This window comes from Myripristis murdjan, chromosome 23 (genome assembly GCF_902150065.1).
Source record: "Myripristis murdjan chromosome 23, fMyrMur1.1, whole genome shotgun sequence".
In the NCBI taxonomy this organism is placed as follows: Eukaryota; Metazoa; Chordata; class Actinopteri; order Holocentriformes; family Holocentridae; genus Myripristis; species Myripristis murdjan.
The window spans coordinates 16161826-16185683 of NC_044002.1; the positions used below are offsets into that span (position 1 = coordinate 16161826).

At 41.8% G+C, this 23858-nt stretch overlaps 2 protein-coding genes across 4 annotated transcripts; one reads left to right on the plus strand and one right to left on the minus strand.

Annotated features, from left to right (window-relative positions):
• Positions 1 to 928: 928 nt before the first annotated feature.
• cdkn1d (cyclin-dependent kinase inhibitor 1D) lies at positions 929 to 6687 on the plus strand. Of its 3 annotated transcripts, none has more exons than XM_030046162.1 (3): positions 929 to 1072; positions 3930 to 4417; positions 4734 to 6687. In XM_030046162.1, exons 1-3 carry the CDS (start codon positions 1062 to 1064, stop codon positions 4790 to 4792), a joined length of 558 nt encoding a protein of 185 aa, XP_029902022.1. In that variant the 5' UTR covers positions 929 to 1061; the 3' UTR covers positions 4793 to 6687. The 3 variants fall into 3 exon arrangements, with proteins under 3 accessions (XP_029902022.1, XP_029902023.1, XP_029902021.1); XM_030046163.1 differs by lacking the exon at positions 929 to 1072 and adding an exon at positions 1372 to 1574; XM_030046161.1 differs by lacking the exon at positions 929 to 1072 and adding an exon at positions 1845 to 1954.
• Positions 6688 to 9850: 3163 nt separating this feature from the next.
• Positions 9851 to 22847, minus strand: slc37a3 (solute carrier family 37 member 3). Its single transcript, XM_030046170.1, has 14 exons — positions 22780 to 22847; positions 20938 to 21145; positions 18626 to 18740; positions 17906 to 17998; positions 17015 to 17098; positions 16571 to 16716; positions 15816 to 15912; positions 15630 to 15714; positions 15023 to 15231; positions 14326 to 14467; positions 13565 to 13666; positions 12949 to 13148; positions 12625 to 12690; positions 9851 to 11656 (listed from the first exon to the last, which is right to left on the minus strand). The coding sequence occupies exons 2-14, from the start codon at positions 21012 to 21014 to the stop codon at positions 11564 to 11566; spliced, it is 1509 nt and encodes a 502-aa protein (XP_029902030.1). The 5' UTR covers positions 21015 to 21145; positions 22780 to 22847; the 3' UTR covers positions 9851 to 11563.
• Between the last annotated feature and the right edge of the window lie 1011 nt (positions 22848 to 23858).

The window sequence follows — 23858 nt, forward strand, 5'->3', positions numbered from 1 at the left end:
GGCGTTGGCCGGCTTTCAGACTTCTCAGATGACTCCTACTGGCTATTATGTCACTGGAAAGCTATGCAACAATAAGGCTGTTTCCTATGCAATAATAAGGAATAATATGTAAAGAGGCCCTGTGTCATAATAGAAAAAGAAAGAACCTATGTCATAATCTGATAATAGGAAAGAGGAGAACCTACCCATGTCACAATAAGAATAATGGGAAAGGAGAGAACCCATGTCATAACAGTGAAGCAGACTGTCACAATCGGTAATCTGAAAGGGAAGCAATGTAATAATCAAAAACCTTTATGTGGTCACAGCAACAAGACGGGTTTGGAAAGAAGAAGAGAAAAATATGTCACACATGCAATAAAAGGAAGGTATTTGAGAGTTAATAGGTCAATAGGTCAGTGTTTTGTTTTTCATAATCAGTGCTGTTTTATTTAATGAGACAGATCGTCTCTTGTGCCTTTAATTTTGTACAGAAGTATTTAACTACTGTCGACTGGATGGCATTATTATCAAGGCACCTCTGCATGAATCTAAGTGATCAAATGAAATTATGAGATGTCATAGATTCAGTAGGTCAGCTAAATATAGCAGGGCATAAATCAGTTATGAGGATGGTAAATTGTGGTTCATGATATCAACAGGCCATGTCACAGTAACCTGACTTTTAGTAAAGGTTCAGACATGCAATAAAAAAGCATGCAGAAAAGCAGAGTTTCAATAGTCATAATAATAGAGCAGAGTAATAATAGAACAGGCTTTGGTGATTTGGTGCACTTTGCGGGAAAAGGAGCAAAAATGGAGCTGAGGAGGTCTCCTCGCCCTCACGTTGCAGCTCAACGTGACTTGGGCGGTGGGAGCGCTGCCAGAGCAAAACGTGATGCAAGCACTACACGAGAATGTGTGTCACATTTGAGCGAGAAGGGGAAATGGCCGCCATTGCCAAGATATTTGACCTACTTCTGGCTGCGCTGAAGGAGAAGCGCGCACAAGGGCGCAGTTGAGCACAGGAGCAACAAGTTGGAAACGGGAGTCTGCACAAAGTTTCACCGGATCTCTGCATCATGATAACAGGGTAAGCAAACTATTTATCACCACTAAACACACATTTATTTATGCACTAAACGAATTATTTGCAAGTTGATGCGTTTTTTTTTTTTCATTATTCTTGAATGCACTTTAAATATCTTTCCATGCACTTGCGCTGCAGCAGTGCAGTCCCTGCCTGTGAGAAATGGGCGTTTTATTGCCCTAATAAATAATTGCGATAATGTTTACCCCCCGGCTGCGCTCCAACACTGTTTTGATGGGAACCACGTGACCTGATTCGACTAGGACGTCCCCCTGTCTTCGTACCAGGGCCATAACAAACAAGTTGCAGATAAGGCGACAAGAGAGCACCTCTGTGGGTAGTGGTCACGACAACTTTTCAACGTGACATTGTTTATTTTTGCCACTCCGGACTGTCTGGAACACCTTGGCTTCGTACCTTTGGCATCATACGTGCGCATCGCTTTGGCACGACAAGCAGATCTGAGAAACTTTACTTTCCCGAGTGTTTTCTTTCGACGCTGATGGTAAGGCAAACGCTCTTCTTTTCTTTTATTTAAAACTTATATCTTGACGCTTGTATTTTTTTTTTATTATTATTATTTTGCTTCATTCATTTTGTTTTCTGCATGCAGTCTTGTTTGGCTGTTTTGAGTTGACTTCTGCATTTATTCGCTTATTTATTCGGTTAAAAGACAGAATACACGGAGCGAGTCGTCGTGCAATTCATTAATTGACAATTACGCGTAAAGGAGAAGCTGCGCAAGTGCATGTTTTAATCAGAGTGACTGTTATTCTGGCTGTCGTGCGCATTTATTTGGAAGGTTAGTCGAGTTCTTTGGAAAGTTGTGGCCCGTTTCTGCGTAGCATCTCATTGACCCACATCCCATGTAATGAGCCTGTCAGTGTAAGTGCGTCATGTGAGGGTTTTTCTTCACCGACTTCGCTCATCTTGTGAAAGTTGAGGTTTAGTTTCTGACACTGTTTGGTTGAACTTTACTGCACGATGCTCTGGCATTCTGGTACTCATTGTTGATCCGCGTATTTTTTCACCCAGTCGAGGTTGATTTGAAGGGTTTGGGGCAGATGCAGCGGCTGGTTTTCTCGGTGTTTTTCTGGATGTGGGAGCTCCGCGGTGGAAACCTGATCTGCATACCGCGCCCACTTCATTTTCGACGCAAACAACTTTCACTCGGACAAAATTAAGGCGACTGTTTGGTTAACTGAAGCAAATGTGGTTCACAGGTGTTACTGCTGCAAAATGAATGAGTTTTTATCTTGCAAGTTTAAAAAAAGATTTTTTTTAAGATATGTTGGTTAAATCTAAAACGAACAGCTGATTAGACGAATTATTCACTGAAAATACGAAGCCGCTTGCTTTAACTCGCCTACTGTGATTTTCAACATGAATCTAATGAAATCACCTTGAATGTATGAATAGGTAGACATCGGGAAATTGTAAATGTCTTGTGAAAGCTCAGATCCCCTCGGTGTTAGATTCTGTAGATGTCAAACAATTGCGCAACGCTCCGCCCGGAGCGTCAACCCCCAACCCAACCCCCCAGTGTTATTCAGTCCGGCCTGGAGAGCTGCTGCCTCTGCCTCTGCCTCAAACTGGAGCACACAGGCCTCTGTGTTCATCCTTGACATTTTTCCTCCTTTTGTTGTCAGGTGTGAACCCTGAAACCACCAGATATGAATAACATCCCTCATAGAGCCTAAAGGCATAACGCCCGTAGGCTACATGACGCTCTAAATAAAGAGTAGAGTATTTATTATCCCCGAGAGGCAATTTGTACTTCTCACGAGCAGCAGCAAAATTTGTGCAAAAGTGGGAAGTTACGATTAAAATGATGATTGAGCTTCTGCTTATATAAAACAGTGGCAGGGTAACAAAAGAAAAACATCAAAATAGACAGAAAACGAGCAATAAAGCATTGCCTTTAAACAGAATCCTGCTCTTTAACGTGTTTATTGTTTAATGAGCAGTTTTATGCTCTTAAATAATGTGTTGTTTGTCATATCCCACAAAACTGATATCAATAGGTCTCCGAGATATCATCTTGTTTTATTACCTACATGGAAGGCTGATAAAGTACTGAACAGACAGTCCAGTGGCTGTAAAGCTATTTCTAGGAGGTGAAATAAAATGTAGGAGGAAAAATCTGGATGCTGAGGAGGAACTTCATGCAAATCTATTAGAGTCTGAGACTACGGATAAAGTCTGGAAGGAAATAGCCTTTATTTTTCACCACGGTGCAAAGTGATTGTCTTAGTCTTGGCAGGGCTACGTGAGCAATTGAAAGAGAAACCTTACCACTCTGAACTTGGACATGTTTAATGTAGAATCAATGTGGATGAAATGACTTGTAGTTGAAATACAATGCAAACAGGCAGCATTCCCAGAACCCAAACAGTCACCCTCTAATTGGATATGATCGAGAGCAGCAGGGTAGGATTTTCCCAGCTGAGGGAGAACATTCCTCATGAGAACATGGTCTTTTTCTCCTTGTGACCTTCACTGGTGACCTCTGACTGCGAGACACCAGTGCAGGTGGGGAGTCAGGTTCATTTTGACACGGCAGGGCAGGGCATGTTTTTGGAGATTTATTTGGTGTTCATTCACTTACCTGTTCCTGAAGTAATTACACAGCCAGTGGGTTAGGGCACATGTGCATTTGATCACATAAAACACAAAAGCACAGAGGGCAAATGCTGATGTGTGGGTGTGTGTTTTAGCACTTAAAGGATTGTATTTTTACATGTAATCTGTGCCAGTAAATCCAGATCACACCTCATTGAAACTCTGCAGGCCGAACAGATCTAACGCTAAACCTCTGCCCTTTCTGTTTTGTGTGTGTGTGTGTGTGTCTGTGTGACAGGGACATGGCAATGGCCGCACCATCAACATCGACAGCAGTAGCCACTGTGGCATCTGATGTGGAGCGCTCTCACCTGGGGGGCATCGAGGCCCTGAAGATGAAGGTGGGCCCGGTGAGGAGAAACCTGTTTGGGCCCGTCGACCACCGCCAGCTGCAGCAGGACTTCGAGAGGCTGCTGTGCATGAGCGTGGAGGTGGCCAACAAGCGCTGGAACTTCGACTTCCAGAGCGACCGGCCGGCGCCGGGCTCCAGTGTGGAGTGGGAGGAACTGAGGTGCCAGGATGTGCCGGCGTTCTACCGCAGCTGCACGTTGAGGCGCGTGGCTCGGCCCGGAGTCGGAGTGATAAAGGCCACCAGGCGGCCGTCGTCCTCGTCGAGTGGCGAGGGCTCCCCGGCGTCCAGCAGCTCGTCTGGCTCTGGGGACGAGTATTTGGAAGGCTGCTACCGATTCCAGCGGCCCGGCAAACGCAGGCAGTCTGCCATCACAGGTCAGTCAGCAGCTGATCATGGGACCAGAACCAGATCGCTTTACGTACATAAAAAATTAAATGTTGGACATTTTAGAAGAAGAATGTTAAACTGAATTCTTTTGTATTGTTGGGTTGGGTGATTCAACCACCAGGGGGCAATATTTAGACTGAACAATAACACTATTCATTTTGAATATCACCCGAGCCTCTAATGAGCTCAATCATGGTGATATGATATATTGTTAAACATGTTTTGGAGAAGTTTTAATATGCAGCTGTATGTTGTTAGTGTCCCAGCAGCTTTTCTGACTTGTTTTCTTCCTGCCCCGTGCAGATTTCTTCAAGGTGAAGAGGAGGAGGCTTCTGCATTATAAGGAAACTTCTCGGCAGTAGAGAAGCGCAGAAACCCAGCGGGGGATCACCCAGTGGTCGCCGTCCCTGTATAAGTCACCTCACATAAAAAAAATTATCATGTATATATGTAGCAATTTCTAACTGACTGTCCACAAGCTCGTATAGCTTGGGCTTAAAAACTCCTCCAACACCACATACCTTAGTTTTTCAGCACAATGAAGCTACCATCCTCTCGGCCGAGCAAGCGCAGTCGTATGAAACGGTTTTTGTATGTAAAATAATTCTATATTTTGTAATGTCGTCGAAGCTTATATTGTCTTCTCAGCTTTTGATTATACTGTGAAATGATTTGAATGCACTCTTGTCAGGAAACAACCAGAAACGGGCTCTATTTCTGAGAGGTTAATTTTGTTCTGAAAGGGCCTCATGTAGGGTTTTTTTTTTTTTTTTCCAGGCCCTGACCTCAGTCCTCAACCCTTCTTCTCTCTATCTCGTCAAACCCATGAGAGGTTTTGATTAGATGAGTTACTATTCCTGGCCTCGCCCCCCCACACACACACGCACACACACACTCACAGCCTTTCGTCTCACCCCATGGCTCGAAAAGCTTTTCAGCCGCGTGAGTCGAGGCAGGGGTCAAACCATCACCCAGGGTCAAAATTGGCAGCGTGTCTGTGATTAGTTTCAGGCTAAAGGTCAACGGTGGAGGTTCAACGATGAGGTAATGCGGCCTTCGTGCGCCACGGCGACTTAAACTCTAACAATAATAATAATTCTAATAATAATATTTCAAATGTGACTTTATGGTTTATTTATTGCAAACGGTGCAAGGTCACCGTCGAGAAAATAAAAATTAAAAAAAAAAAAAAAAAAAAATACACCAGCAATGCGTAAAGCGAGGTAAGATAAGGTGTTTATGGAACCCTGTGCCATTGCCCCAAAATGATGCATTATAGATGATAAAACCAGAGTCATAATGACTCATATACACTCCACCGTTGCCACTTTCTCTCTTGGATAATATAAAATATTGGCTTCTCTTTCCTCCCAATTAAGCAAACATAATTTAGAAAGTGCAAATTCCAACATGGTGTCCAAACTATATTTTATTCCCTTTTTTTGCTTTGTATTATTTGCATAATGGGGTCGTAAAAAATCTATTTAGGTTTTTTTTTTCCTTTGGTAACAGACCAGAACATACCTTATGTATATGTTTTATGTTATTGTCAGCTTCATGCTTTTAACGATGTAGCATCTTCCACTCTCGTCTCTATGTGATGTCAGACTTATGGGTTTTGAACATGCCTCCTTTCTTTCTATGCAGGGAATGTAGCGTCTGTTTTTCACTGTTTCAGCTTAGAGCAGTCAATCTAGCGGCATCACATTTGCATCGTGTACATATTCTTATGTATATGTACGCACTTGGCACGCATGCGCTTGTATGATTGTGTGCGCTTGCGTGTGGCCGTTCTGGTTTGCGCATATTTTGAGGTTTTCACATGTTGTAAATATACCCTGCTGTGGCAGCTGAGGCAGTTGAACCAAAGAGGAATTGCTGTGCCATGTTAATCGAAAGACATAATTTACAAGTTTGTCACTCGCTGCTGCTTGACTGAGCAGTTATGTGCCACGTCAGACCTCAAACACAACAGGATCTTCATGTTTATCTAATGCAAATACACTAAAAAAGAAACTGGACTGAAAAATGTCTCAGATGTGGCAGTATTTTTGTAGACTAAATTGCAAGCTTGACGTGATCCCTATCTGCTCAGCCAGCAGTTAAAAGTGACCCAAATAGGAAGTGCATACAGTAATTCTAGTTCTTGGATAAATAGCCATAATTTGGATGAACCTACTCCTACTACCTCATCAAGTGATTAAGTCAAAACAAGCAAGTTATTACTTTTTAAAAAGAAAAAAAAAAAAAAACGAAAAATCAAACAAAGCCAGTCGGGCTCAGAAGTTGTTTGTAGCGTCTGCAGGCACGAGCGAGAGAGACGGAGAGACCGAAACAAGAGGGGTCTTATTATTCTGTTGTGGTAAAAGCTGTCGAGGTTGGGCGCTGCGTTTAGGGTTTCACATCAGGTAAAGGAGTCAGTGTGTCAGTGCGGGGGCCCAGCGCCGCGCAGAGGAAACCCCCGCCCCAACCCCCCCGAGGGAGCCACAGGGCTTTGTTGTTTCCAGCTCTCCCTGCGTTGCTCTGCTTTGACGGCTTTCCCAGAAATAGACTGAGCAGGGGAATTGGGGGAAGGGGGAGGGAAAGGGACGTTGTTTAATAGAAAAACTCCACAAGCAATGTCCCGGGCCGCTCGTATCAAAGGATTTGTCCGAGCAGACAAGTGGCCTGTGATCCACATGCCTTTTGTCTACTCCCTCGCAGCCACCCCGAAAAGTCTCTCCATCTCTCTTTAACCAAACAACTGCCTCAGCCTCTGTGGAAAACCCGCCATCAAACTGTTTGTTCCTAATCATGTCAACACGGCGTCGGGTTGTTTCATGGTTCCACAAAGTTACACTCTTCACAAATGTCAAACATGTTGTGAAACGGCATAAATTGCAATGTTAAATTGTTTCAGATTCGTCAAGATTACTTTGTTTGTCTTTTTACATGTTTTTGTGTGTGTGTGTGTGACGGCTTTTTGTACGCGTGCGCCTGTCCTCTCAGCGTGTTCAAGACGAAACTTTCAAAGTCTATATTAACTTATTTTGAGTTTGTATCTCATTTGTTTGTAGGGAAATAATTATAAATGCCCTACTTTTGCTATAACTAACTGATTGTGTTATTTCTGAAACTATATCTTTGCACTACTTAAAACCTTTTTGACTAGAGAATTCTATAATTTTATGGTTTTCTAAAAAAAACAACAACAAAAAACATTCAAATCCTCACAAATAGGCTGAGGAACAGAGTGGGCATATCTTGACATTTTGAGAGAAATTTATTTTTTATTTTATTTTTTTTTAACCAGACAGTGTCACATCTGTCCTTAGGATTGCTTAGTAGGTTAGCATTCCTTCACCACAATGTGACTAGTCCCTAGTGGAAAAATTAGGAAAAGGAAAGACTAAAATAGAAATGTCAAGACATTTTCTTTTAAAAAGACATGTTAGTTCCAAATTGAACCTAGTCTGTCTCTCCATTCCCAAACTTTGCTTTCCTAATTCACCTGTTGCAGCTATATCTAAAGTATAATGTTCTCTATTTTGTCCTTTATGCATGAATGGATGGTAATCTTTGTATACAGTTTGCGATAATTGTATGGTAATTTAATATTGGTTTATGTATCTTCGCAACATGTAAGAAGTGTAATTGTATGGGAACAAGTCATATCGTTTTGATTTGGTTATATTTGTAAAGAAAATGTAAGAGATTTCATTATTGGTTTGTTGGTGCACTGTTGCCTTTTGTATTGTTAAGTTCATATAGTGTGCTCAAAATATTAAGATTTTAATAAATGATATTGATATAGAACACAGAAAACTGCTTTGACATTAATGTTTCCTTCATGTGTGAAACTGCTGGGAGATGCAAACAGGCTGCAAAATGGTTTCTCACTGCGTTAAGGGCACCACCTGGTGGCTCAAATGAGCACTGCACATCTTTAGTACCATAGTTAATAGTGATTTGCTCATAAAGATATTTATAAAAGGGACTTTTTTATACAGCTGGCAGTAATGTTCATAGTGTGGCTTTATGCAGCTATTAAACTATAAAGAAATGAGGGCATGAGGATAAGCTGCCAAGTTCAAGATGAAAAAGTTTCCAATGAAACAATAATTTCTTATCAGTTGTTGAAAACAGTTTATGGGTGCTTTGAAAGACAGGTGATAGCAGCACAGAATTTGCAAAAGGTAATTTGCTTTAATTCAAAACACCATGTACATTTACAGGAGTTAAAACTTTACGAGTGCACATAAATAAAAAAACAAAAAATTAAAACATATACACCACAGATTGAGTTATACATTCAACTTAAACTTATTATACAATCTGTTACGTTAACTTGGCAAGTCGAGAGACGGCTGAGGTACAAGGCTCGCTTTAAGTCACATCACTCCAGGTTTAAAAGATCCCAGTTCAGCATAATGAGCCTCTCTCATACCAGTGATCATGATGAAATGCACTTATATTATCCTTCCTGGATGTTGAAAGCACTTAACATGATGATTCACAAATCTACATCCAGGGCAGCAAACTACCTCATGTCCACTGGCCGAAAACCCCCACAATTCACTGCTCGCTGTCAGTATTTTACCAGAAAACTAGATTTTAAGTACAGGACAGCGACTCAGTATGATGGTTGGCTAAGACATAATTTATGGCTGGTGGTTAGTGGTAATTTCCCACCCTGTTGATATCAGTACCTCTTTATCAGAATAGAGTTGACAATAATTTGACACAGATTTATAGTAAGGTGTTCCTCTAAGAGACGCCTCCCTCAAAGAAACAAGTAAACAAATGTACATTTTCTGCTTCGTACCAGTAAAACTTGGTAAAAGTTGTGAAAAGCAGCTGGCCGGTTTACACCAGGAGACGTGACGTGTGTGCTTCAGTGTAAACCAAACGTGCAGAGGTGTGAGAAATCAAGACAAGAGGGATTTTTTAACAGTGTGTGTGTGTTCATAAGGATCTCTTGTGACTTTAGACACTAAAAGAGCTTCGGTCGCTGTAAACATTCCAGTCAACAGGAAGTGGAGTTGGAATGACTAACAAACAAGTCAGTGACACGTACACAGTACAGAGAGGACCCTGCCTCCCAAATGAAAAGGCTTTATAAGTACAGTCTCTCACCCTCATTACAGTGCACTATACACAACCGCAGGAGAGAGCGGCTCTCGAGCAGCTCCGAGGCGCAGTTTCCCAAAAGACTCTTAAAGGGACGATTCAGGTTTAAAAACTGAGTCAATAAAAAGAAAAAAAAAAAAAAAAAAAAAACTTCTGCTTGCTTTCTAGGGCATGTTGTGCTTCTGGCCACACCTAAGCAGGAACTGTGCCACTGACAGCTGCTGAAAGTACCTGCGGCCTCATCCCTGACTGGGTGCGGCCAGAAATGCAACATGCCTGACAGTTTTGGCCTCTAGAGGGCAGTGCAGCAGAAGTTTTCTGCCTTGCGTGACTTCATGTTGATTTACTCTTTCAAAGCCAAGATGAAATGAAAAACGCCTTTTTAATCCTTTCATATCACATCCCTGGTCACATATTGCCTCTATTTATCTTTGTGTGACTTGTGTTTACATAGGCACGAACCAACGAATTTCAGCCAATAATATCATGACATCCACCTGTCAATCAACCTTCTACCTTTCCAATAGTTAGCTAGCTAGCAAGTATGGCACATCGATGTGTCTTCGGTAGTTTGCCACCTAAAATCTTGTCTCGTTTCCCCACAATACTATGATTGCAGGCCCACTGACTAGAAGTTACTCACTTTGAGTTTATTATGACACAGCTCTCAGCCCTAACTAATTTATCAGCATGACTGAGCAATTACCAGCTGAAATTATGCATTTTATTTTATTAGGTCCTGATCATTGCTTGTGCCTGTACAGTCTGTTGTCCCTCCATAATTTGTTTCAATTTCTCTAATAAAAAACAGGCAAGACTTTCCAAACAGTGTGCTGCTTCACACCCTAAGTGTCAACGTGGGAGAGCTTAGCTTTAAAAAAAAAAAAAAAAAAAAAAAAATCTCCCACTTTGGCCTGTCATTTGTTAAAAACCTGTTGGCAAATGCCATTAAAGTCTAGTTTGCATATTCCAATAACCCACATGCTGGTGCAAGTGCTTTTTGGATGAACTAAAAGGACTTCCAGATCACGATAAATCAGGCTACTTTAAGACCTGACCCATCTCTTTAATGCTAAAAATTATTGCAATGATTCTCCTGGGAAACTCGACTCACATCTAAGGCCCTCTGCAACAGTATTTCTCAGCATTTATCATGGATGTGATTTTTCAGTTTTTGTTTTATATGAAGTATTTTATTTTGTTGGCCAAATCTACCCAGTCCTAACTGGGCACCTCTGTTTATTGATTTTTTTGTGTTTCATGTTCACTTCTCTGCTAGTGAGGCCTAAAAAAAAATCATCGATACAGGTGCCATCACACAAGTTTGTGGACTGTGACACCAAATAATGATTTTTTAAAATGTATTTCCTCAGTGTAGACTTAGCCCAGTTACTTTGGGAAGCCTCAAGGGTACAGTATTCATTATTTCAACAAAAAACTATACACACTTACAAAAACTGGCAATATGCTGTATATTACATTTGTATTTTTCACATTCTTTAGGTCATTGTGACCCCTCAAAACTCCCCTTGGGATCGTCCCTGGGGGTCCTGACCCTTAGAAGTTGAGCACTCCTGGTTTCGAAGGCCGACTTCACTCAACTCAAGTACATCCATGTTTAAAAAGTTAAATATTTACATCCATGACACCCCTAAAATATAAACAATAGTACATTCTGTGATGGCCCTGTAAGGACTAAACCCACATGCTGGTCTGACTGGCAGCCAGGTCCTGTTCAAAACCCCTTGGCCTTTTTTCTAATCACAGGCACTTCAACTGTCAATATGATCCAAAACCTTGCCTTTGTACTACATTTACATTTTACATTTACAGTTTAGGCTTTGTGTGAGCAGGTAGGGCTTCAGTGTCATGCAAAAAAGACACACGGGTGTGGACTGACACACTTTTTGATGTTGTGGGAGAGAAACCTGTTCTTACTGTGAGAAACAGGACTCGGCTCCTCTTCCTCCTACCTAAACTCACAACAGCGAGACAGCTGAGACATCGTGGCTGCTGTAAGGCTGTCAGAGCTGCTGGTTGACACCTCGCAAGTCTCTCCACATGGCGCGCACCTCCTTGAAGATCAAGGGAGCGATGAACACAATGCTGCCCCCTGTCTGTAACACAGAGAAGAGCACCAAGATCACAACAGTGAAATTATTTTTTGCTCTTAGATTTACAATCAACGCTGACATGGTGTATACAGGGTCCTGCCTTGTATCAAGTGTAAAAGCCCCTGACTTGCCAGGTCTAAAATCTTGAATTTCTCAATACACACACATCATGAGCTTTTTACCCCTGGCCAAGATTTTAAAACACACTTCAGAGTTTTTTTTAAATTTTATTTATTATTTTATTAGTTTATTCTGAAGGGGAAGCAAATATAAGATGAAAACAATGGGGGAAAAAACAGGCACTCAATTCCTTGGCCCAAGAATTGATCAAATTTCCCTAATTCTCCCTGTCTGGAACAGACTTTTTGAAAATCTATGACATTCCAGAAATTCAAGCACCCATGGGAAACCTTGTATACAGGTGCTGCAGGGGATAAAGACACACTAATTCTACTGTTGGCATCATGCCAGGCTAAATTACAGCATCCCTGACTGAACACCTCTGCAACAATCAACGCATCAATTTATGAGTATACAGTTCATAATTAACAAAAGACATTTGTACTGATAAAAACAGGATTAAAAACTAGACAAAGCACATCACACACTCAAAGATTTAGGGTTACAACATGTAAATATGTGTACCTGCCTGTGGGTGTGCGTGTGTGCGTGTGTGTGTGTGTATGCGTGGATACGAGAGCACTGCACAGCACATAGAGCAGTGTGAAGTATTAAAATGCTGAAGTGCCTTGAGTAACAAGTCAGAGGCAAAGAGGCTGCAGCAGATATTTAAAATTTAGTACTGCATTCCTGTGGTATTGAGTGTACAACAAAACCAGGGATGTAGATTCAGTTCCCAGCGGGGCCACATGTGCAGCGTATGCAGTGCTGGTACAGTACAAGGCGTTGGATAAAGAAGTAATTAGTGGATCTGCAGTTCAAAATATAAAAGTTAAACTGAGTCATCTTACCATGACAATGAAGAAGTAAAACACACACATCCAGCCCAACTTGCTCTCAATCAGGGACACCAGGTACTAAAAGATGAGATAAAACACAGGTTAAGGTCATTCTGCATGTGTGGCTGTCTTTCTCTCTCTGTTGCTATGGGTAACCACAGCTGTGTATTCCAAAAGTCTGAGGTCAGACATCTAAGAGTATAAAATGCTAAGTGCAAGAATTAAGGTAAAGCAAATACTGCTTGTGGAGAGACAGTAGGACTGGGCAATATGGCCAAAAATCAATAATGATATTATTTACTATGATGTTACTTTAAGTCTATTATTTATGTTCACCTGTCCCCCAGCGGCTCCTATACTCCCAGTGCCGTCCACGATGCCGGTGACCGTAGCCAGAGCCTCCTGACTGCCCCGCAGAGCCTCCTGTCTCCCCAGATCAGCAGATATGGCCGAGCTGATCATATTGGATGGACCTCCGATGAAGAAACCAGTGGTGGCCAGCAGCACCGCGTTCACAACCTGGTTGTTGGGTGAGTCTGAGGAAAGAGAAGTGAGAAAAAAGACAGGAAAATGTTACTTTGGCTGGAATTACAGATAAAAATGGCATCAACCTGTCACACTGCACTCTTGGTCCCCTTTGTGACATGGTTTGACTAAAATGTGGACAGTATTTACTTGTAGAGGTTAAATAAACTATTTTCAGCATCTTACACCAGTCCACCCTCTGTTAAAGACCTACCACAATTAAACAAAATAGCCAAGTTGATGCTGCTTTAGGCAGATTTCTGCATTCTCGGATTTAATATGACAGCTTTTTTTTTTTTTTTTTAAAACAAGACATTGACTGCATTCACCTATGTGCTTTTTCAGTGCCTGTGGTTGACTTCATGTTTGTGGTATTTGATAATGTGTGTGAGCCTGTGTGTGAGCATGTGTGTGTGTGTGTACTCACGGCTGTAGCCCACCAGAGCTCCCATGGCTGCCAGCAGGCTGACGGCCAGCACTGGGGCTCTCTTCCCTAAAACGTCAGAGATCAAACCCTGAACGGTCCCACCTGACAGAGAGAAACGACGACACAGAAGACACTTAACCCACAGTTATTATTGCTGCTCTTTCTTTCCGTATAGTGGGTGATGACAGTAAATCACCGCAACTGTAAGTATGTTTACTGATCTATGAAAGAGACAAGTGCAGAAGCAGGAAAGGGAAATGAGCACCATCCACGACTCAAATGCTTTTAACCTGCTGCCAGTAACTCTGTGTATTCTGTCAGCCACTTTGACAGGTAAATAAACCTCCTTTGGATGTCATGTTTTATTCTAAATATTTATTTGACCTGAAAATTTGTGACTGTGGACAGTGAAATTTGGACTGTACCAGAGAGAATAAAAAATTACAGTTTTTTCCATAATTTAATCCACACAAAAACTTATTCTTCTTAATTCAATCCTATTCTCTCAGGCAAGATTGTAGACAATAACCATGCATAACAATCACTGCAAATATTTATAGCTATTGGTGTGAACTATCTTATCAATTTTAAGCCAATACCTGAGCACTGATAGCCTGGCACTCACAAATAAACTCTTATTGTAAAAACTGTATTGTCCTTTGTAAAATTTTTGTTTGTTCTTGATCCCAACTGGACAAATATATTCAAATTTGACTTTTCTTTGGTGTGACAACACTGGAGGTGACATGTCTGCCACTCACCGATGATTCCTCCCACGTCGTACCAGACAGACAGCCGGTCAGCCTGGGCCTCCTTCCAGCCGTAATTGTTGCTCAGGTAGAAAGGAAGCCAGAAGAAGAAGGAGTAGTTGACCAACTTCAGACACGCATAAGCCAGGGAGTACTGCGATACGAACATGGACAAAGTCGTGAGTGGTGGTCTAAGTGGTTTTCTAGTCTTTTTAGAGCATAAGAAATGAAATAATAAACAAAGGTGGCCAACAAGTTAGCCTCGCTCTCTAACTGGAAAACAAAATTAAGAGCTAGCAGCCACAAAATAGCCCCAAGTCCTGAAATGTCAACACTTATTAACTCAAGGAAAAACAGAACAGAGAGGAGAACGATTAGAGGACACCAGGGACCATACAGAGGAAAAGGGAGATAACATGAAAATAGGTCGAGTTACGGACGGGCAGACAGCAGCATCAGTCAATAGACACTGCTTAGACAAAGAAAGGAGACAGACACGTGGTGGAAATTCAAACTGAGAGAAAGAAGATGGACTGAAACAGAGCAGAGGACAAACAGAGAGAAAAGATATAAATACTCTAGTTTTTTCCTTTCTTTTATCTCTTGTTTTTAAACTGTATTTGTGCCCTACAATGTCCGAAAAGCACTTGCAGCAAACCGGTTTCATGAAGGAGCTTTAAGTAAATTTCATTTGGAGATGCGGACTCACAGGTAGCACACCGGGCAGCAGGAAAGCCTGGAAGAAGCCGATGGCCTGAGGCGACTCGGCCTGAGGTTCATCCTGCTGCTGGACCGAGTAATATCCTCCGTCATACATCACCACCTCCTCCTCCTCATCCTCCTCATCGCTCATCAGAGGCCTGTGGCTGTCTGTGTCTGTCTCAACAGGCCCAAGACCGGTGTCCGGCCAACTCAGACCTGACACACACACACACACCAAAACTATGTATAATATTTATATTCAAACATTGTTTTAGATGACACCAAGATTCACTTATACTGGGGAGCATTTCCAACACAAATGTGACGTAAGTTAAAAATAGCTGCTGTGGAAATAATATTGATAGTAGTTGGGTGATTTAACTGAAAATGTAATGATATGTCCTGTGTAAGGATGCACACACACACACACACACACACACACACACACACACATACTAATGCAGTCTCAAGCTAAAATATTTGCTATGTCAAAGCTATATAGAATAATGGCATCGAAGCAGCATTTTAGTTTGTGTAAAGATGAACTTAAATACATTCAAAGTACACACAGAAAGCACTTTTTTTTTTTTTAGGATGTTCAATGCAGTACTTACCGACTTCTTTTGGGGAGGTGAGAAGGCCAAAGTACACCACCACCCCGCCAGCGAACTGCACCACAGAAGTCACCAGAAAGGCGTACTGTGCACACCACAGTACAGTGTGTTATATTTAGCATTTAGAGGCTGAGGACTTTACAGTAAAAAGGAATCCATTACATCTGTTTGCTCGGCATTTCTCACCTCATATCCGTACTTGAGCACGCTAGAAGCCAGGAAGGCACCCAGGATGTTGCCGACAGAGGCGCAGGCGCTCCACAGGCCAAACACAAAGCCTCGCCTGGAGGAGCACAGCTCTGATGAGTTAATTTCCAAACCACCATGAATCCACTTTACAGAAAAAATAAATCACCTCAGGTTCACTCACTATCTCTAAAATATAGCAGCCCTAATCAATTAAAATTTTTCCAATTTGTCAACCACTTGAAATCACCTACCGCCCCTTCACAAGTGCAGTAATTTGTTTTAATTTCATGCCATCAGTCGCTTTTCAAGATTAAGTGCCACTTTCTTTCCAAATGATGGGTATCTCATTTTAGAACAAAACTCTTCATATGCTTTACGAAATGTGATTTCACAGAAGGCTAGCTGAACTTGCTATTTTTATATTCAGCAAATTATATTTACAAGTTGTGCAGCTGCGGAAAAATCTGAGCCTGAATGGTGTCTATGTTTTGGCAGGAGCCCTGCATGAATGGATGTCATTGTGTGAGTGTGTGTGTGTGTGTGTGTGTGTGTGTGTGTGTGTGTATATCCTTGTGTGTGGGTGTATTTCATAAAGCTCAACTTGACAGACTCATGTTGGAGTAAGTGACACTATTTTTATATGCCAGATAGACCTTCCAGTTGCAACTAAGTTGAAAACATGCTGACTTGTAATGCACGTACGAAAAATGTACATATCTATCATCAACAGTCAGAGATAAAGCCTCACACACCCCGACTTGCCGAACCAGTTGCCCATGACAGCGACGACGCAGGGCCACACAGCCGACTGCAGCAGGCCGTTCAGCACCCAGAGGCCACAGTACAGGTAGATGTTGTAGAAGTGGAGCCATTCGGTCACAGTGCCAAACACAAACTCCTGCAAAAACATGGACAGCTGCAAGAGTTGTACTGTAAAATGATAAAAATGTTACCTGATGTTCCCTTAAATAAATTTGCCCTTAAGGAGCACAGAAAACCACATTGTGTGGCAAATGTCACACACATATTCTTTATCTGCTGGTTGTAATGCTTCACTGAAGCTTCATCACACTTCTTTTGAGAGAAATATTCACACCAAAGACACCACTACTTATCCAGCTATCCAGCTGCTGTTTCAACTGTTCTTTTAAAACAAGGATCGGACACACGACACAGTAAAAGGTGTGAATACTCACCACTGCAGCGGAGCCACACAGACCGAAGCAGAGCACATAGCGCAGGTTCAGCCGGTCGCCGATCACACCGCTGACATACAGACCCTGTGAGGGCGGCACACAGACGACTATGGAGTCACTACATTTCACTCTCTCACACATCACTGGTTCGGTTTTGATCAAACAGGTAACAGGGAGGGGTGATACATTTTCTAAATGTTTGTGCATTACAAAAATTATACTAATTGGCCTAATGGAGGTGCTATAATTAAACGTTGATAATTATCACTCAAATGTGACATCTGACACATCACAGGTCCAATTTTAACAAAGCTTCATTAATGAATAATATGAAATATGACAGTAGTGGGTGCCATAAATGGGATTCTGAAGTTAAACTGGTAGTCCAACTTGAAAAAAATCTAATTCAGCAGTATTTTTTCACTGCTTCCTATACCATTTTTTTTTTAAATCAGGGCAGGGCAGAATGAATTTGGAGCTGAAACTAAAAATAACTCCACTCACCAATGCCACATAAATACAATCATTCATCAATTCCAGTAAGTCCTGCATTTTGAAAATGGCGATAATTTACATATTTACACTGTGACTTTTGGACTTATTGTTCTACATTTGCAGTTATATGTTTCAGATGATTGCAATTATTGATTCTGTTATCCTTTACGTTTTTCTAGTGGCAGAAGCAGATTTCCCTGCTGCTGGAGGCCAGTAGTGCTGAATGAATGTGAGTGAAATACTGTCTTTGCATGAATCAACTTTCCTTCCCAGTCCCACTTGGCACCCTGTGAATGCGGGGGCACCCACATCTGCTGCCAATTCGGCCGATTCTTGTGGCCGACCCTGTTACTCTCAGGAGCTTGTTAAACACGGGAAACTGTGTTCACCACTCACCACAGCGTATGAAAACAGGAAGATGGTGTCCAGAGCTCCCAGAAACAGCGTGGCCTCCTCTTCATCTGCAAACAGACGATTGTCCTCCCATGTCTGAAACACCCAATAATAAAACTCCTGAATGGCTCATTATGGCACATTATATGGCATATTACATTATAAAAAGTGAAAATAAGCAAAGTTTAGCTATAATGACTACATTCTACACTCAGGCCAATACACATGAACATCAACAGCTAGTCTGTCCAAACTTGGCTTTCACATGAGTGGATGGAACCAAGACGCTGTAATTGATCAGAGGCAAAGCCAACTAAAATCATTACGATACTCGTCACCTGGTCAACCTTCTCCATGTGCTGTGAGTCGTTTCCATACACAAGCCAAAACAAATTCAACGTGTCACAATTAGAAGCCCCAGGCCAAAGGGCTAGCATCCTGTTTAGGCAAGTATGCTGTGTGTCGTTTGTGGCAGCAAGAGGTCAGCAAAACACTAAAGGGTAGCTGGGAGGATAAAAAAGACAAAAAGAAAAGAAACGCAAACTTTGTGTCCTAACACACCGTGCATGTGCATGTCTCCACTCAGTGGGCAGGACACATCACCTCCCTAGACAGAGGATATCTATTCTATTGTATTCTACTGTGATTGAGCGATAACACTTCCTCTCCTGGGGGATTCTCTCCGGTTCATTTCTACTCCGCTGAAACCGCAGCGCTCAGTACCTGGCCAGGGGAGAAGGCAGGAGCGCTCTCATTCTGGACGGACGGCGTCCACTGAGCCGAGATGCTCACTTTCACATTGCTGAATGTCTTCCTGGAGGCGTGCAGCAGGACATAGCTGAGGAGAGAGAGATAGAGGGAGGGAGAGAGAGAGAGAGAGAGGGCGGTCACTCGGCAAGCAAAGCAACGAGGACTCAGCAGAGACGTGGAATAAACAGGTCAAAGTTCACAAGAAAGCTGTAAAGGCACATAAATGTTTAATTATTGATTTTTTGTAACTATTCAAAGCAACCATAACATTAAAAAAAAAAAAAAAAACACAAACACAAACACATACCTTAGAAAAATGCAGAAAGGGAGACATTTTGTTCTGGATTGATTTCTGATTCTATGCCCAGTGTCAGTGCCAGCGCCTCTTACGGATTTAAAATGGCTATTATGTGCATAATGATATCAAATCGACTGACTAATTACACCGTAATTGTCCTTTATTTGTTTGTCCTGGACTGAACAAAATGGTCAGAAAACTAATGCTCATTTTTTCTAGCAGAGGGATTTCCCAGTTGCAGAGGTTGACCGCTGCTTTACAAAATTAGGTGAAACACTGGAACGCAACATCATTATCTAAGAAATAGGAAGTGGCCTGACAGAAAAAAAACCCAAACCCAGCTGTTTCACACTGATTTTGCTGAAATGCAGTATCCAATTTCTGCTTCCAGTTGCTGCAGACGGCACTTTGCTTTAGCTTTCTGACCTCCTGATAAGAGCGTCTGAAATGGATGCAGACCTGTGATACCACAGCTGTAGTAGTTAAAGATTAACTACACTGACTACTGAGTGGGGCCTAATAAACAGACATGTGGCATGATGGGGTTTACCATCTGGCGATAAAAATCATCGGTTTACATTCACTGTGCATTTTCCATTTTAAAAACTGAAATATTTCTTTAAAAGATTTTAATTTCTTGACAGGATATGAAGATTTTAGCCAACATTTTACGCAATGTGGGTGGCCTGGTACACTCTATAGCTGAGAACAGGACAAAAACCATAACATGTGAGCAGACAATGTACTGTACAAATACAAAAAATATTTAGTCATATGCATCCAGACTGACCAATACTTATATATTTTTAGACTTTTTGTGTAAATCCAGCACATTTTAACACCTAAGGACAATCTAATGTATTTCCCATAGTGTCCACATCTGGATAGGAACTGCGCCTATTGGAAATCATTATTCATAGTACATGGAGACGTTTGACCTGTCTTAACCTTGCACCGCAGACCTCTGACCTACTCTGAAATTTAACAGCCGATGCAACTTCTTTGTGTTTTTATGCACTAGTTAAAGGCCTTCTTCTTACTCAGCAGGCTAAGGTACACTGCAACTACTTCTGACTATAGGTTTAACACTGTTACAGTGTTGTAATTTCATTTAGCAGATATTTTATACATTTGAAAGTTAATACAATGAAAGCGAGGGTCAAGTCAAGAGAAAACAACGCGAGAGCTGTCATAAAGCTAAGTTAACGTTTGATAGGATGTATGTGCGAACAGGCGGTGTGCAGAGCCAATGCATAGAGGATATGCATAGAAGCAGATTTTTTTTCTTTTCAGTCCATCAGCTGCAGAGGTGTTCGTGAAAGAGCAGCGTCTTCAGCTTTTTCTTAAAGATTGAAAGTGACTCTGTGCTCAAATGGAGTTTGGAAACTCGTTCCACCACAGGGGAACCACAGAAGAGAGGAGTCAAGCTTGCAACTTACAGCCCTGTGGTGCTGGTGGTAAAAGGCGATCAGGCAATGAAGGAGTTCAGGTAGGCAGGAGCTTTTTAGCTGCTGTTTTTTTTTTTATGCACACAGTTTGTTGTACATCATCCCTCCTCTCCAAGTCTTGCGTGTCACTCTCACTTGTACACAATCCAGTGTAGTATCATTTTAGGCTTTGTTTGGGCAGCGTGTTTTGTCTTGTATGTAAATATTAGAAAAGCATTGTTTCAAGCAGCCTTGTGGTTTAACAGGCTTAGGCAACCTGTGCCACAAGTTACAGTGCCAAGACTGTCGAGGCTGGTGGCCTTTGTTGAGTCTCATCTGTATTTGTTTCACCTTTCCTGACGCTCTCCACCAGTGAGCCGTATAGACCTCATTGGGTTTGCGCTCACCCAGTGGACAGGTGTGCTATCACAGGTCCGCTATGCGACTTTTTTTTACTAATTAATCCATTTACAATTCTGATCAGCTCCAACATGTTTCAGCTTTATGAAAACAATCACAGACGGTGGGTCAAGTTTATCTACATGGCGAGACTAGTTTACCTAAAGAAGGTGAGGAGGAAGGCAACCAGATGATGATGGGTGTACTGTGACAGGCAGCCACAGCACGAGGGAGGCATCACAGGGGCGGCCGCAGGGAGGAGGCGGAGGACAAGGAGGAGCTGGAGTCGAGGACGTTGGCCTTCGGGGGAGGAAGTTCAGCTAAGGTCACCCACTGTGCCACTGGTCTACAGCAACCACAAGGCCTTGTCTGAAAACAACGAGGTGGATTTATGAGCCCTGGTTACTCTATTGAGTTTATTTTATCTTTGCATGAAGATTTTTCATTCAGTGAGATTTTTTACTATTTGAAAAAAGCGACACACACACTAAATGATGGACAGCACTCAAATAAAATATTGTTTGATACTTTTGCAAGGATAGTAAGTTACACTTTCACAAACCAGAAAATTTCAGCTATAGATGAGACAAAGCGAACAATTAAGATCAATTTGTTATTATTTTGTGTGTGTTTTGGAATAGAGAGCGTGTATCATATATAGCTAGTTAATCTATTTAGAGAATGTGGCCTCTTGGCCTTCTCTGATAATTACTCAAACAACGTGAACAAGGAAAATCATTCTTTGGTTGAACTGTTCACTTTACATATGCCGTCTTTGCAGATTAGGTAAGCAGGCACTGCTTTGTTCTGAGGGATCACAGGCCAAATAAAATGAAATACAAATACTATCCAATACAAAAGCCCTGTTTCATTCCACTCTGTTTTCACTGACAAATCACCCCATAATCACAACTGAAGTGTGGTTCCACCCAGTGGGCGTATGACTTGGAGCCCAGCCTGGCACCATTTATCTGGTGGTGTGCACTGTCCATTCAGTCTCACTACATAAAAAGACACGAGACAGACTGATTTAACTCCAATCCCTCCCTAAAATCAAATGCAGAGTGTTTCAGCTCATGTTAGTGAGCCAACCAAGCAGTGTGGCTGCCCCACCTAAAAGGAGAGCATGTTTCAATTGTATTTCAGAAACATATATAAATGAATATTTCGCAATCACCATTTTGCAGGTCTCAGAAAAAGATGGAATTACCACAAGCCCTTATCATGCTGTTTCAATAGTCCTATAATGGTATGCAGATAAGAAAGCCAGGGCAGGAAAGTGACTTTGTCTCAACACCACGGTGTGTAAGTAGCTCACCTGCCACTATTTTTTTCCACAGCCAATTAATTTTCCTTAATAATAAATACTAAAGTTGGTTACACATTCACCAAATGCAACTACAATTAAACAGGATTTGATTAATTGCTTGAGGTAATTTTGCCACCATGCATGCAGCTGATACAACACACACACACACACACACACACACACACTGACTGGTAATAACATATTTAACATTTTTTGTAACCTCTAAGTCAGACACGTTTTAATTTTTTTGGACAATTTATTCCTTTTTTAACACCGCACCAAGGAAAAGGTGAGATATGTTCAGGTCTGTTTCCTAAAATATGCATTTCTTTTGACACGGACGTGAGGAACTCATGTTTAATTTATGGATATTATATATTTAAGAGCACACAGTAGAGGTTACATTCCTTCTCATTACTGTTCTGTGGTTCGTCCTGACGCTTTTCTCACAGCAGTGTTTGAGATTTGTAAGGTTATATGTACATATTTTGATTTTTTTATGTCTGCCCATCTCTGCCTGCTGCAAGCTCGAAGTGACAAGGCACATACATGGAGACACACACGGTTATCTCACCACGCCAAATTCCGCTCTAATATACCTCAAATTCAATGTAAAACACCACGAATAAACTGCAGGAAGCTACAGTTTCAAATGGAGGAGAATTTAAAAAGGAAAAAAACACAGAATTCCTACCTTGGCTGCCTTCCTGTTCAGGTGGTCATTAGCTTGTTGAAGTGGGTGGCAGTTGTGTTTACTGTGGCGCTATGCTCAAGACTCTTGTTTCACGTCACTGATCACAGACACGGCGCTGCACGACCGCCGCCAGCAGGACAGGAGTGGAACTGCAGGCAGGAATGCGCAGCCGAGGTGGGTGGAGGGGAGGCAGCTGTCCAGTCCTCACCTGTCACTGTCCCGCTGCTGGGTTTCAAAACTGCACCGCCAATTTTTTTTGCATTCAGCCTTCCAGTTCAATCTACATCTGCCTGACACTTCCAGCAGGAATCGAGGAGGAATCTCTGAACTGGGACAGAATTTAAACACAGGTAGGCCTGCAACAGGAAATATTGTTGGTGTGTTTTGTGCGTAAGCTTCAGTAAACTTTTAAAGTGGAACTGTAACTCACAGTCAAGTAGACTGAATGATATCTGATCTGAATTTCTCTTGCTGACAAACATGCAACATGTAACCCACAGAAGGATTTGTCTCGTTTTGCTTGTGAATACTATTACAACCTAACCCAATCCATCACTTATCATATGTGCATTTTTCCATTTAGGGTTTGTTTTATGGAAATGAATTAAATCTAGAGCTCAGCTAGGAAGCTTGAGGACTTTAAAAAAAAAAGTGGTGAGGAAAGTGTCCTCATTTTTGAAATACTGTTACTTAAACGATGCTTTGGTGCATTATAGTTGTAAATATAGTATATGCAATTAGCAAAATCCTACATATAGTACATTTGTGAAATGCAAGGCATAGCAGCATCATCTGGATTTGATCTATTCTCTTTGGGTTAGATTATAAACCCTTTGACGCCTCTTTGTGATTTGCACATTTCACATTTAACGTGCTGGCTTTTTAAATGCTTTTTAATGTACACTGTATCTGAACCAAAGGATAAAGGGGACAGGACATTTTGCCACAGCTGCTGTCAGTGCAACTGTGGCCCAGAGGCAGTTGCTCATATGTGAATTCCACAAGCAAACTTGGGATTTGGAGGGAAATGATGTAACATGATGACCTCTGGGGGCACAGCAGCTTTTGGACTGGATTAT

What these genes read in the sequence shown, in the direction of transcription:
- cdkn1d (XM_030046161.1), top strand. An exon ending in CAGGCAGTCTGCCATCACAG is followed by an intron (nt 4,418 to 4,733) that starts GTCAGTCAGCAG and finishes TGCCCCGTGCAG; the next exon opens with ATTTCTTCAAGGTGAAGAGG.
- slc37a3 (XM_030046170.1), bottom strand. Translation starts at nt 21,014, where the DNA reads ATGCCTCCCTCGTGCTGTGGCTGCCTGTCACAGTACACCCATCATCAT. An exon ending in TGTGTGGCTCCGCTGCAGTG is followed by an intron (nt 16,717 to 17,014) that starts GTGAGTATTCAC and finishes ATGTTTTTGCAG; the next exon opens with GAGTTTGTGTTTGGCACTGT. An exon ending in CACCTCCCCAAAAGAAGTCG is followed by an intron (nt 15,232 to 15,629) that starts GTAAGTACTGCA and finishes TGTGTGTGTCAG; the next exon opens with GTCTGAGTTGGCCGGACACC.